General features: G+C 39.8%; 1 protein-coding gene across 1 annotated transcript in view; it reads left to right on the top strand.

Moving 5' to 3' along the window:
• The first annotated feature begins 642 nt into the window (after positions 1-642).
• NCAPD3 (non-SMC condensin II complex subunit D3) overlaps positions 643-15,035 on the top strand; it is a 54,819-nt gene continuing 40,426 nt past the window's right edge. Inside the window, exons 1-9 of the mRNA XM_066259772.1 lie at positions 643-777; positions 3,654-3,808; positions 5,973-6,135; positions 9,195-9,379; positions 9,998-10,162; positions 10,270-10,331; positions 10,753-10,840; positions 12,747-12,880; positions 14,160-14,232. Of these exons, the coding sequence (XP_066115869.1) occupies positions 714-777; positions 3,654-3,808; positions 5,973-6,135; positions 9,195-9,379; positions 9,998-10,162; positions 10,270-10,331; positions 10,753-10,840; positions 12,747-12,880; positions 14,160-14,232 (1,089 nt within the window). The 5' untranslated portion in view covers positions 643-713. The remainder of the gene's footprint in view (positions 778-3,653; positions 3,809-5,972; positions 6,136-9,194; positions 9,380-9,997; positions 10,163-10,269; positions 10,332-10,752; positions 10,841-12,746; positions 12,881-14,159; positions 14,233-15,035) is intronic.

Raw genomic sequence — 15,035 nt, 5'->3', positions numbered from 1 at the left:
GAGACGCCGCGCGCATGCGCACGCCTTTGCATCTGTCGCTTTTGCCACCAGGCCGCCGGGAGGTGTGCTCATTGCGCATGTGCAATGGGGGGGGGAGGTTGTCCTGTCTTTCCCTTAGTTGACATGGTAGTTACCGCCTCTTTCCAGAATTCGGGCCCACACATCCCATTAAAATTAAAAGAACTGCAGATGTCCTCTCGCAATGCTTTAGTTTCCTGATTATCCTTTATTGTTTTAGCTATATAAGCGTTAATCTACCATCCACATCTAGATATATACAACACCCGATTGCTGTTTGACGGGGTACAGGTGGCCCTTTGACACACGACCTGTCACTTGACGGGGGCAAAGGTGACAATTATCACAAAGTATCTTGTCTCAGATTCCTTAACGTGTCCTCTCACTTAAGAAAAACGAGGTGGGAGAGGCGCTAATAGAATTTAACTGATCTCTTAATCCCTACTTTAAAAAGAAAACTAAAAAAATTACGTCGTGAACCTCGGATTAGTCTCCAGTTTTTGGCCCGCCCCATTCTTTGCGCATGCGGTAGAAGACCCTGCTGATTGGTTAGTGTCAGAAACTGACTGGGCTCCATGATTGGTTGGTGGGAAATTCTGCAAGCTGTGACTGGTCCCCAAGAACGTCTCCGAGCGCGCGCGGGAGCGAGCTTTGAAAGTTGACCACAACGCAGGCGAGCGGGTTTCTGGGCGATCATGGTGGCGCTGACGGACCTTGGGAGCACTCTGCAGCCCTGGTGCCCGGTGGATCTCAGCCCAGGTGAGGAATCGAGGCCCCGGGTCTCGGGGAGACAGAGCTGTGGTGCTTTGCGACTGTGATACTCTTCAGCCTAGGCCTGGGGTAGGGTGGGGGTGGGGTGTTTGCCTCTGTGCGTAGTCTGGGCCCTCCAGGTCTGCACTCCCGGACGCTGGCGAGCGTCTAGAACAGAGTTAAAGAAGAGTTGCTTGGGAAAAAAAAAAAGAGCTTATGTTGCCCGATATCTTTTAGTTATTTTGCGTCAGTTTTCTCGACCTTCCTTTTCTTATTCTGCAAATCTGCAGGCTGGGATCACTTTTGAAAACACAGATGTGACCGGTCATGTCCTTAAACCTTTATGTTCCCCCTATGTTTCCTAAATAAATGAGCAGATTTTTGGCCTTCACAATTCACTGCATAATCTTTTACAAGAGCATAATCTTTGGGTCAGAGATAACTAGGATTTTCGGCCTCTCGGAGCTACTGCGTAGCATCCACCCGCACATCGCTTAACCTTGCCAAGCCTTGGTTTCCTTCTCTGAAATGCAGATACGCTATCTACCTCACAGGGGTTTTGTGAAGATTGATTTAGTACTTGGTACTGCTGGAAAATAACTCTCACCTTTCATATTTAATCTCTGTGCTGTAACTATTTTGTTCATTTCCAATCGGGTTATACCTTTCCGGCTTTGTTAATGTAGGTCTCTCTGCCTGGGAAGTGATTCTCTGCATTTCTTTCCCTGGTAAACTTACATGTTTAGATCCAAATAGGGAAGAATCATCCTTCCCACCTCTCCCAGTAATATTTTCTATTATGCTTTAAAGTGTGCTACATGTGTGTTACTGTTTTAACACTCATCCGTTGGAAAGAGTAAGAGCTATTGTTTATTGCATTTATTGAGTTTCTGTCACCAGATCTTTTTTTTTTCTTTTCTCATTGGCCTTGGTAGTTGTGATACAGAAATGAGATCAGAAATACCGGTCTGCATGTATAAATGTGCATTTAAAATATGTGTGTAAAATAAATAGGAGAATGAATGGAAGGAAAAGAGGCAAGAGAAGATTACAGGAACATTTTTATAAAGGTCACTGTGGTGGTTAGGAGAATGACTTGGAAAAAGCGTGCATGAATACGTAACTAAAACGTGTTAAACAGTCAATTCCATGGAGAGATTTCTTCTAAGCTGTGTTGTCCTGTATCCTGCCCTAAAGAATCCCAAGACCTACTGTCATTAATTTGAGTCTTTTTTTTTTTTTTTTTTACTTTCTTGAATCAAGACCCACCTGCTGCTTTCTTCTACTTGAAATAATGTGTGGTTCTATCTGTTCCTAGGATTTTTATTGGACTGGGGAAATGACATTTCATGGGTTGCTTCATTTTCTTGTTATTCTTGCAAATGCAGGTAAAATTAATCAAAGAGCTGAAAGAAGGGGTGAAGAGTGTCACAGTGAGGTGGAAATGAGTGTCATGATCAACTAGAGGTTGAAATTGTAGGAGAAAGGAATCATTTTGTGCAATTTTTTGTGGCCACAGCATGTACAGTGGCTTACCTCTTTAGACTTTTGAGCATCTCCTTTCTCAGAGTTGATGGTGTTTACTTCTGCGGTGGAGCTTCCATACTTCATTGGGATGGATCTCTAAGGAACAGCCCATCATCTTAGTATTGTCCTCAACAACAAAGCTACTGCCTTTGCAATAATTTTTTGTTTTGTCTCAAACAGTGATTTGCTTAGGATTTATTTAGCTTCTATAAGATATTAAATGTGGTGTTTGGTTAGTCTGTGATCCTCAAAAGATGTTCTCACTGAACACTTGTGATTGTGAACTGGTCTGCTGCCCAAATCTTAGCACTCTTTTCCAGTTCATGCAAATAATGAAGTTAGTGCATAGAATTTCTCATCTTGCCCTGGCTGGATAGCTTGTTTGGTTAGAGCATCATCCTGAAGCACAGAGGTTGCCGGTTCCATCCCTAGTCAGGGCACATACAGGAACAGATCAGTGTTTGAGTTTCTCTCTCTCTCTCTTCCCCTTGCTCCCTTCTCTCTCTAAATTCAACTTTTATGTACATGTTTTAGGACCAGGTACTAAGTACTTTAATAAAGACTGAAACAGAAGGCTTAAAATGTGAAGAATCTCTCTCCTGCAGAGATTGAAGAAGTCAGAGTGAAGAAGCACCTGATTAATAACGTCTGAGGAAATGTCCACACATTTCCATCTGGTCCTGAATTTAAGTTTTAGATTTTATCAACAAAATAATTGAGGAAAATATTTGTTAGAAACATGCAGGAAGGTTTAGAGTCAAGAGAGATTGGCAATGAATTCAGCTAGAATGCTGCATTGATGTCACATTCTCTTAACATTCTTTCCATCAGTGTATTTTAGAATCATTAAGTATTTCTCTGAGTGTGGATCTGGCTTGCCTCAACTAGTTTAAACTTCTTGGGAAAATTGTCTTTTTTTTTTTAACATGTTACATTATATTCCAAGGGCCCAATAAGGTATTTCATTTGGGCTCATTAACTTAGGTGTGAGATTTTCATAAAGGGGCATCTGTGGCAGTCTTTGATTAATTTCTTTCTTCTCCAGATTGGTTTTATGGGAAAGCCTAATCATTGTGTATTTTGAAGTGTTATTCCCCAAAACTTTTTTATGTGAAAAGTGTTTTCCTCCCTGATAATTTTAGAAGATAACCAACCTAATAACCAGATGTTCATTATAATTTAAAATATGTTTTCTTAAGCCTTTCTGCTTTCCTTTGATTATGCTTCACCTGTATTATATAAATTAAATGTGAGTTGTGACCGATAAATATTTCTCTTCTTGAATGTACCTAGAGTCTAAAAATGACTGGTTTTTTACTTGTAGCACGCTTAGTGATTTAATTGCATTTTCCCACTAGAATGGGTGAACACAGTTTGGGAACTGGACTTCACGGAGACTGAACCATTGGATCCCAGCATAGAAGCAGAAATTATAGAAACTGGATTGGATGCGTTCAAAAAACTCCATGAAAGTCTTTTCCGCTTTGCTACTGAAGAACATGGAGGTAGAGAGGTAAAAGAAAAAGGAAAAAGAGAAACTCAAGCTAGCTAGCCACCTTGATGTGTTAGAAGTAGAATATTAAAGTCATTATTATCATCTAAAGCTTAGCCTTTTGAGTGAACAATTTATAAGGAATATGAGAAGAGTAGCATAACTTTTTTGTCGTTTATTTCTTTTTTACGAATTCTAAAAAGCATAACTCAAAAAATGTGACATAAAAATGTTTTTAAATGTCAGAATAAATTTAATTTTGTTGTATTTATTTTGTTTACCATAAAAGCACGCGTGGACTTGATATTTTTTTCTTTAATATTTGACTTAATTATTATAACATATTTCTCAGAAATTTGTATATAGTGTGCCTACAATTATTTGTAGGATTTTAAATGTGCCCCGACTTCAAAAAGTTTGAGAACCACTGGCTTAAGCCACACTGCTTAGCACATGCCACCTTACAGAAGGGACCATTTAGATCTCAGCACTCTCCTTTCCTTTACCATAAAACTTCTGGAAGAAATCACTTCCTGCCTCTATAGCAGTAACATCCTCATTCCTAACACCACTTCAGCTCCTGAAACTGCCTGTCACTGGAACCCCAGAAGCTGCCAAAGGCAGTCCAACACCTCTGCCCCAAGTGCCTCATCTCAGGACTCCACCTGCCCCTCACTCTGCCGCACTGACTACCTGGACCACTTCTTAGCTTTTGTGTCGCATTCGCACACTTCTGACTTCCCTCCTCTTCGGGTCTCTCTAACCTCAACCAGCTTTCTAAGTTCTGTTCTGTGTCTCCTCTCTCCCTGATCTCAGGCATCTCTGCAAGTCAAACAACTCTCCCTTCTGCTACTCTCCTGCTCTTCCCATCATGTTTCCAAATACTGAGTATGCTACCCTGAGGATCTCTAACAGAATCTCACATTCAAAGCCTAAAACAGAACTCAGAATTGTCCCACTTTCTCCTTTATTGCCCACACCCTGGCTAGCAACACCACCCTCCTAGCTTTGACATCTTGGTGATCTTTCACACTTTCCTTTCTCTCACTCTACACCAGTCAGTGTATCACTTTACAAACTTGTTTTGCAGATCTGCCTGGTGTTTCACTACTCAGGATTCTCTCAGCCTTCTCTACATATTCCCCTTGTTCCTCTCCCAGGAATGCCCCCAGGCCTTAATTTCTGCTAGTCAGCATTATACCTCTGTGTGAAGGCTCACCTCTGGCTATTTTCTTTCTGGAACCTTCCCAATCTTACCATGCTCCCTTTTCCACACCCTTGTTAGATAATATTGCACCTCTCTTACAGCAGTGCTTACCATGCAGTTTGCAAAATACCTGCAGCTCCTCCCTAGACTCATGGTAGCACCATGCTTCTCCACCCCCCTGCAGCTGCATGTGGTCTCTGGACTTCTTTGGCAAGTAAAATGTGAATTCTCTACTTCTCCTTCTCCTCACTGGGACAGTCCCTGATGTAGGGAGAGATTCTGTACCTTAAATGATTACTTTTACCTTCTAAGGTACTCAATGTAGTACTTGGCGTTACCCTTAATGAATGTTTAACTAGATGATTTGGTATTTGAAAAGCTATGTGAAATTTGTAACTGAAATATATATATTTTTAAATTTTCCACTGATTTTTGAGGAAGATGTGGAGGTAGGGGCATGAACTTGTTGTTCTACTTAGTTGTGTATTCACTGCTTCATGTACGTACCCTGACCAGGGATCGAGCCTGCCAGGTTGATGCTTCATCCACTGAGCCACCTGGCCAGGGCTATACAATATTTTTTAATTTAAAATTTTCAGAGATGTCAATACCTAAGTATTTTCTGTTCTGGTACCTAGCCCTTCAGGTTTTCTGAAAAGCAGTCAATGAGCTGAATACTAATAAGCACATTAGGAAGAGCTCAATATTTAAAGGAACTTTTTGTTCCCACTGAATTCAACTAACCATTTCACAGTTTGATAGTATCAGTTTTTAAAGCTAAGGCATACTGAAATTGCTATTGCATTTTCCTTGGCCTTCTTTTCATATTTGGTTTAATCTGGTTTTCTTTCTTGTTTATAATTAGGAGTCAGGCTGGTCTGTTCCCCTCTTTTAGAAGGCATGAGTACTTACCAAAATCAAATAATAATTTATACATTTCTGTAATTACTGGCTTTTGTGATTTACTCCTCCCTACAGATCATTTGGACCTTCTTCAGTGAGAACAATATTTCTCACAGTGGGCTGGTGGCTTTATTCTATCACTTTGTTCAAATAGTCCATAAGAAAAACATCAACGTGCAATATCGAGAATATGGCCTTCATGCCGCTGGTCTTTATTTTCTGCTGCTAGAAGTACCAGGTATGTGATTCGATATGATAGGACTTATGTTTTGTCATTTAAAATTTTTCTACCTTGTTGCTCTTATATTTTGTTTCCTGACTTACCACATGGAGCAATGGAAACCCTTCTCATAGAGTTGCTCTGATCTTAAATGAGAATAAGTCTGAAGTACATGCATAAGTTTTTCAGAAACGTCTTTCCTTTTTTTAAAAAAAAAATGTGTTTGTTTACTGCAGTTGTCCTGTGTCAATAACCTAAGAGAAATTAGCCAAGAGGGACAAGGCTGGAGGGGGAATGTTCCCAAGTTGTGAGAAATCCACAGCCACCCATCCCTCCTGGTATAAAATTCTGCAACTTCCCTCTCTTCTCCAGACTCCCTGTTCATAATGAGAAAAACTGCTGCGGGCACCTTTGTGTTATAGCTCCTATGTGGTGTGGAAAAACAGCTCTAAACCAGTGGTCCCCAACCCCCGGGCCATGAACCAGTACCGGGCCGGGGCCATTTGGTCCTGGTTCGTAGAGAAAGAATAAATAACTTACATTATTTCCATTTTATTTATATTTAGGTCTGAACGATGTTTTGTTTTATTTTTTTTTATTTTTTATTTTTCTTTTCTTTCATTTTTCTGAAGCTGGAAACAGGGAGAGACAGTCAGACAGACTCCCGCGTGCGCCCACCAGGGGCGATGCTCCGCCCATCCTGGGCGTGGCCATGTTGCGACCAGAGCCACTCTAGCGCCTGAGGCAGAGGCCACAGAGCCATCCCCAGCGCCCGGGCCATCTTTGCTCCAATGGAGCCTTGGCTGCGGGAGGGGAAGAGAGAGACAGAGAGGAAAGCACGGCGGAGGGGTGGAGAAGCAAATGGGCGCTTCTCCTGTGTGCCCTGGCCGGGAATCGAACCCGGGTCCTCCGCACGCTAGGCCGACGCTCTACCGCTGAGCCAACCGGCCAGGGCCATGTTTTATTTTTTTTATAAAGATTTTATTTATTCATTATAGAGAGAGGAGAGAGAGGGGGGGGAGGAGCAGAAAGCATCAACTCCCATATGTGCCTTGACCAGGCAAGCCCAGGGTTTTGAACCAGCAACCTCAGTGTTTCCTGGTTGACACTTTATCCACTGTGCCATCACAGGTCAGGCCAATGTTTTATTTTTTAAAAATGACCAGATTCCCTCTGTTACATCTGTCTAAGACTCACTCTTGATGCTTGTCTCGGTCACATGATACATTTATCCGTCCCACCCTAAAGGCCGGTCAGTGAAAATATTTTCTGACATTAAACCGGTCCGTAGCCCAAAAAAGGTTGGGGACCACTGCTGTAAACCATCCTAATCAAGAAAGCAGAAGAGGACTAGCTAGTAATGCTTGATGAAGGAAAGCACGGGAAGGAATCTATTTATAGGCACTGTTGCACTTCCTTTGTTGTCAGAGCCCGTGGGTGGCTATCCCTCCCTATCCTAATGGTCAGAGGGCTGACCATAGAGGAGGATGTAGCTGGAGAACCCAAAGGTCACATAGAAAAGAAAAATCCCAGAATCAGTCAGCTTGGCTGCTTGTTACCTTTTACATAAGTGCGTTTGTAATAAATGTTCAGGATTTATTCTCTGTGATTTGAGAATTGGTAAAAAAGATACAAAAAGCCTTGAATGTCAATTTGTATCATTAATATTTCCATTATGATTTTTGAAATCAATTTCTAAAGAACTTAGTTGCTAAACAGTCTCTCTGTTGTAACTGGGCTCCCAGGAAATTGGCAGTTTGTGGAAAGCCAGTTTTACTCTTCTCTACCCTGTAGAGGCCCTTCCTTCTGATTGAGGTTCAGGTTCATGGCAGAAGCGAAGAGGTGGCAGTTATTAATTACTGCCACGGGCAGCTTTCCTGGAAGTTGTACCTTTCCTAGTTACCTTCGGCTTTTAAATGTTTCTGGATTTTGATTGGGCTGCTGTTGATATTTAGTATTTGATCACAGTATGTTCTTTTTCAAGATTCTTTTGGTTATTCTGGGTCCCTTGCATTTCTATATGACTTTTAGGGTTTGCATATCAGTTTCTGGAAAAAAATGCTGGGGGTTTGACAGGATTGTGTGGAATCTGTACATCTGTTTGAGAAGAATTGACATTTTACAACATTAAGTCTTCCAGTCCATGAACACAATGTATTTCTATTTATTTAGGTCTTCAGTTTGTTTCAGTGGTATTTTGTGGTTTTCAGTATAGAATTCTTTTTTTTTTTTTTTTTTTTTTTTTTTATAGCGGGAGAGACAGGGACAGACAGGAAGGGAGGGAGATGAGAAACATCAACCTAGTTGCTCATTGATTGCTTTCTCATATGTGCCGTGACTGGGGGCTCCAGCCGAGCCAGTGACCCATTGCTCAAGCCAGCAACTTTGGGCTCAATCCAGTGGCCTTTGGGCTCAAGCCAGCAATCATGGGATCATATTTATGATCCCACGCTCAAGTCAGCAAACTCGGGGTTTTGAACCTGGGTCCTCAGAGTCCCAGGCTGAAGCTCTCCATGTGCCACCGCCTGGCCAGGCTTCAGTGTACAATTCTTATTACACTTCCTTGGTTAAGTTTATTCCTAAGTATTTTCATTCTTTGATGTTACTGTAGATGAAATTTTCTTCTTAATTTTGTTTTCAGATTATTTACTTTTAGTGTGTAGAAATACAATTGATACTTGATTGTTGATCTTGTACCCTGCAACTTTGCTAACCTCATTTACCATCTATAAATAGACATAAGTTTACTCTTTCTTTTCCAATCCATCTGACTTTTATTTCTTTTTCTTACCTAATTGCCCTGGTTAGGACCTCCAGTACAGTTGAATTAGAAGCAGGGAGGTGGGCATCTTATCAGTTACTCCCTCACGGGCAAATATGGAAATCTTATTATTTGTTTCTGATTAGCGCTATTGCTCACCTATGGCTAAAGTTGAATGGTACTTTTTTGCAAAAAGGTCATTGTTATTCAGAGTTAATGAAAAGCTGTTTCTGCTTTTTAAATTTTTCTCTGTTGTTACAGACATATTTGAAGACTATTAGACCTAACCTGCTTGCTCTTTATTCTTTATGAATAGGCAGTGTGGCCAGTCAAGTATTCCACCCAGTGATGTTTGACAAATGTGTACAGATTCTAAAGAAGAGCTGGCCTCAGGGATCTAACTTGAATCGGAAAAGAAAGAAAGAACAGCCTAAGAACTGTCAGGCTAACTCAAGAGGGCACAGAAAAAGAGGAAAGCCACGCAGGAAAGAGGATATTGAGGTAAGAAGAGGAATAATAAACATCTGTTGCAACACATGATTTTGATTAAAGAATTAACTTTATATTAAAATATGGTTTCAGGCATAATGATTATAATGAAAGGGTCCTAGAGTACCATCAGCTCTCCAGAGGACTAAGTTGCCTCTTGGGCTTCGTATACTACCAAGAGTACGTTTCTACCTTGCCAACTTTCCAACCTCCCTATCATCTCTCCCCAGCCTTGTACCCAAGTGTGCTTGACAACTTGTTAACAGGTATATTTGTCACATTATCTCATTGTCATTAGAGAGGGTGGTTGAAGTGTCCTGAGGACTCAGGTTCATTAAAAGTATAATGACTAGGTAGGATGGTAGAGGTTCCTTGATGTTATAATTTCTAAGACTCGTTAGATTTGTCATTGACACAAAGATATAGAGCTAGAAACTCTTGTAGCTGTCATTGAGTCCAGTGATTTATCACTGAGACTGTGGAGACTTAGAGCAGTCAAGGGGCCTGGTCATTTCAGCAACTCACAACCCCCCTGATGTTTCACTGGATTTGATTTGAGTAAATTGAAAACCATGGGGCAAAGTGTTAGGCATTGTTTTACTATCACTTATATGTTTTTTCATCATCTAGATGGATGAAATTATAGAAGAAGAAGATGAAGAGGACATTTGTTTTTCTACCTGGGACCTTTGTCAGATTCGAAAAGCCATCTTTCACCTTTTGAAGGACTTTTTAAGGCTTCTCTCCAAGTTTCCCCTGAAAGAGAAGCCACAGTGTATACAGAATTGTATAGAGGCAAGTGAAAATCCCAAGAAGCGTGGGGCAGTCTCAAAGGGCACAGATGAGGGCTAATATCTAATGAGTGAGAAAAATCAGGCTTCTTCTTGGTATCTGTTTTCTAGGTCTTTGTGGCATTAACTAATTTTGAGCCAGTTCTTCATGAATTTCATATTATACAAGCCAGGTGAGCCATTAAATCTTCCAAGCTAAAATGTAAATATAGTATAATAAATTTTGCACTAACAGAAATATAAATGCCACCTGACCTGTGGTGGCACAGTGGATAGAGGGTCGACCTGGAATGGTGAGGTCGCCAGTTTGAAACCCTAGGCCTGCCTAGTCAAGGCACATATGACGAGCATTTGATGAACAACTAAAGTGAAGCAACTCTGAGTTCATACTTCTCTCTCCCCATCCCTCCCTCTCTCTCTTCTCCCTGTAAAATCAATAAATAAAACCTTATAAATAAATAAAAGAAGTATAAATGCCATTTTTAACTAAGTGGCACACAGGTAGAATTTATTCAGTTAAATATGACTCATAGTGTTAAGGGAATATTCCAAGTAAAATCATAGCCATTAACTAATCTGGTCTTTTTTTTTTAGAAACCTTAACCAAACAAAGTACATACCAGAACTGGCCTATCATGGATTGTACTTGCTCTGCTCCCCAATCCACGGAGAAGGCAACAAGGTAAAGGATGCAAGGATCTAATTTAGTTACTGGTTAAATCGAAAACACTTAGTTGTACAGTGGAACAACATTAGAAGCATTTGATGTAATGCCATTTAACTTACAAGGTTATTTTCATGACTTTATAGATCATTTGTATAATAGGAAGTATAACCATTTCTATTTGTTGCCTGCTTTTTATTACAAAGCTTATATCTAAACACTTGGTGGCCACAGCAGATTAGTGTTTGGTTTAATACATAAAAAGTGGTTTCTCATAATAAAAAAAAAAAGTGGTTTCAGTATGAATTAGGTAGGAAGAACAGGTAAGCTGAACAGAGCAGCTTTTTTAGAAATATAGTTTTACAGAAATATTACTTTTATAGAAATATTCACCAAATTGTTCTAAAAAAGGAGAATAGGCAGCCCTGGCCAGGTAGCTCAGTTGGTTAGAGTGTTGTCCCCATACACCAAGGTTGCCAGTTCAATCCCCAGTCAGGACATGTGCAAGAATCAACCAATGAATGCATAAATAAGTGGAACAACAAATCAATGTTTTTATCCATCTCCCTTCCTGTATCTCTAAAATCATTTTTTTTTTAATTAAAAAAATAGTTTTCTAGTTTCCCTTGGCAATTCAGGTGTGCTTCGGTAACTTTATTAGTATTTGTATTATTCTACAGGATTGTACTGGTTCCATTCCTGTTAAGAGTTCACTTATGGATTTTGGCCCCCTCCTTCCTGCCCCAAGTTACCTTAACGTATCACTACTCTAAACATTTGAGTTAGGATTAGTTTAGCATTATGGCATTACTAAACTCAAATGTCATTAATAAAACAAGATTTTGTATAAAAGTATGGTAGACTAAGGTCATTCATGTGGCTTTTGGTGGCTGTGATATATTTAACATCTAGGAAACAGTAACAAGGTGGTTAAAAAGAAGGTTTGGGGCACTTGGGGTAATTAAAGTGCGTTTCTGTTCAGATTCTGGTTCCACCACTTACTCTGTGTCCTTGTGTGAGCTACTCAACCTTGTGAAAGCCTGAGTTTTCTCCTCTGGACAAAACGCATAAAAGGCTTACCTTCTTCACAGATGAAAGTGATGTTTGTCAGAAGCTCAACACAATGCCTATTGTTTAAAAAAACATTCCATTTTTTATTATCTTACTATTATTTCTATGATATGGATGTGTTAGAATTTATAGTACGGCTTTAATTTTCATGCCCACCTTTTTTTTTTAAAACATTTTAAAGAATAGAATGGATGAAAAGTACCCTTTTAGGTTCACCATGTGTCTTTAAAGATGTAGCATTTTTTAAATGAGGAAGTACTGACTTGGTATTAGGCAACTTTGGCCTTTAATTAGTTAACTTTGGACAACTCACCTTTGGAGTATGTTTTATATGTATAAATGGGAAATAATATGTGTAAAATGGAAATTTCTTGTTTACCTTATGGAGTTGTAAGGTTTAAGAGGAAATATAGTAAAATCTAGTAATAGATATGAATGTGCTTGAAGCAATCCCTGCTACATGGTTGGTTTTTAGTAAATGTTTTGTTTACTGGATGAATAAATGAATGATTTACTGGATGAAAATAAATGACATGAGATGATATATCGGACGGTCCTTTGGAAACCTTAGGTAAAATACAAGTGTGAAATATCGTTCTTTTTTCCGTTTTCCTATAAGTGATTATCAGTAGCATTCTTTGCCCTCTGTAAGTGACAGCTGATTCTTTTTGCCTTGATGTGAGGATGCAGAGGAATCTACACGGTATTCGTATCGTTATCTGTAAGCGGTGTTTTCACACTCTTTACATTGGGCACTTATTGAATGCCTGATAACTTTCTCAGAAACACATCCGTACCCTGTCTTCAAGGATTCTCCATTATGCCTTAAATGGAATTTTCTTTTCTTTTCTAGGTTATCAGTTGTGTTCTCCATCAAATGCTAAATGTAATACTAATGTTAGAAGTAGGTGAAGGATCCCATCACGCCCCCCTGACTATTACTTCATCAGTCATCAGTAGCAGAAACCAGGCAGTCCAGTTTATCAGGTGAAGCCTTAGCATTTTTTTCTAATCCTCTGGGCCCATTATAACCAAGATTTCTATCATCTGTGGAAACTAACAAATCTCTGGTGTGTGTGTGGTTTGGGAAGGGGGTCACAATAAAGCACTTTACAGCTCATGTGGGTCATGTGGTCTGGGGCACTACGGGTCACCTCTGCAGTGGAGCCTGTTGAAGGGATAAGGGATCAGTAGTTGTGGGCCCACACCAGCCCAGCTTGATTTTTGCCAGTCTGGAAGATTAGCCTCTGAGCCGGGCCGGTTGCGTCTCCTCTGTTCCGTCGTCGGCTTCGGTAGTGACCGCTCCAGCAGGTCTGCCTCCTCCTGCCCTCTAGTTCTCTCTCCTCCAAGTCTCTTTCCTATTGTTTGTTCCTCGCCGCTCTGTTCTTGTTTCTTGTCACTTTTCTATTCTCTTCCTCCTACAGAAAGTGCTTGCTTGATGAAAGAATTAAGGTGTTTTTTACTTCTTTGGCAATAATCAATAGACTTTTCCCCTAATGAGTCACTTAGCTTCACCTAAAACGTTCCATGCTTTTAGTGTTATTGGGAAAGACATTTGCTGTCATTGACTCTTTTTCTTCCCCTCCCTTATTGAATATCTGGTGGTTGAAAAAAAGTAGTCAGTACGTACATGAGTGTGTACATACTATGTGTAATGCAGTTAGTTGAAGATTTGAGGATGGTGAAACCTAGGTATAAATTGTCATTAAATAAAGAAAACTTTTTAAATGGAAATCCTGACTTTGATTTTTCCATCAGAGTTCATGATGGAGTAGTATTCCTATAATGGTGCATGTAAACTCAACTAAAAATGGGTCAAATGTCAGCATTAGAATAATTTCTTGGGGTAACATTTGGAGAGGTGCTGTTTCAAATGCACTGAATTAGTTGCATTTCACTAAGCTACCACGAGATGGTGCTGTGTCTCCATCTACTTACCCCAAAATGATATCTTTTAAGAGTCTTAATATGAAATTTGCTAAGTAGTCCAAATAACCCTATGAAAATTGCACATTTGGTCCTTCTTGACTGTAACTGTCTGCTTGGCAACATCTCTCTGAAATTCTGCTTGAAAGTAGGAAATAGTTTCCTGCTATGACACTTGGTCTTTACTCTTTACTCACTGTGGGGACAGATTGCTTTTAATATTTAGGATTTCTAAAACATAAGTACAGTGGTTTTTGAGAGGAGTCAAAGAAAATGACTTTTATTGTAATTATAGGTATATTGTAAACAAGAGATGTATTATCTATTTCTTTCTTAATAGCTCACTTGTGGATGAACTAAAGGAAAATGTATACCCAGTTCTTCGTATCTTACTGCAGCACATCTGTGCTAAGGTACTAGTTGCTTTAATAATAATTACTAAAATTTATAATATATATGTAGTAAATGTGTATGTTGTCTGTGTGTTTTTGTTCTTAGGAATGAGTCTGTGTCATCATTAAGATGTAGTTTTGTTTAATATATTCACTAGGTTTCCCTAGACCAGGGGTCTCAAACTCAACTCAGCATGTGGGCTGCAGAGCAAGATCACAGCCCTTCAGCGGGCCACACTAGGTCTACAAAAGGCAACTGTTACGCAACACTTTTCTCACTGCAGTTGAAAACAAAAAAAAATCAGTACAACAAGCACAATCGTACATGCAGTTTACTCAGTGTCACAAAACGACCAGAAACTGTAGTTCGCATCACAACTGCTGTTAACTAAGCTAATATCTAGCTAGGATGCTAGAGAAATGAAAAATACAAGTAGGCCCCTAGGCTTACTTAATTTTATCCAAGATATTTTGAACTTCGTGGATTAGTCTGCGGGCCGCACAAAATTGTTCGGCGGGCTGCGAGTTTGAGACCCCTGCCCTAGACAGTATTCTTTTGGGAATAAAAAAAACCTTTTACTTTGGAATTTTTCAAATATATAAAGAAGAGACTAGGGTGATGAGCATCCATCTTCAACAATTTTTGTCAGTTATACCTCTAAAAGTTATTATTCCCCAAACATATGTGCACACTGGATTTTTTTAAGCATTATTTTATTTGTTTATTTTGTGACAGAGACAGAGTCACAGAGAGGGACAGACAGGAAGGGAGAGAGATGAGAAGCATCAATTCTTCGTTGTGGCACCTTAGTTGTTTGTTGATT

The sequence above is a fragment of the Saccopteryx bilineata genome, chromosome 2 (assembly GCF_036850765.1).
Source record: "Saccopteryx bilineata isolate mSacBil1 chromosome 2, mSacBil1_pri_phased_curated, whole genome shotgun sequence".
Classification (NCBI taxonomy): domain Eukaryota; kingdom Metazoa; phylum Chordata; class Mammalia; order Chiroptera; family Emballonuridae; genus Saccopteryx; species Saccopteryx bilineata.
Note: the sequence above shows the minus strand (reverse complement) of the source record. Positions and strands in the feature narration are given on the sequence as shown.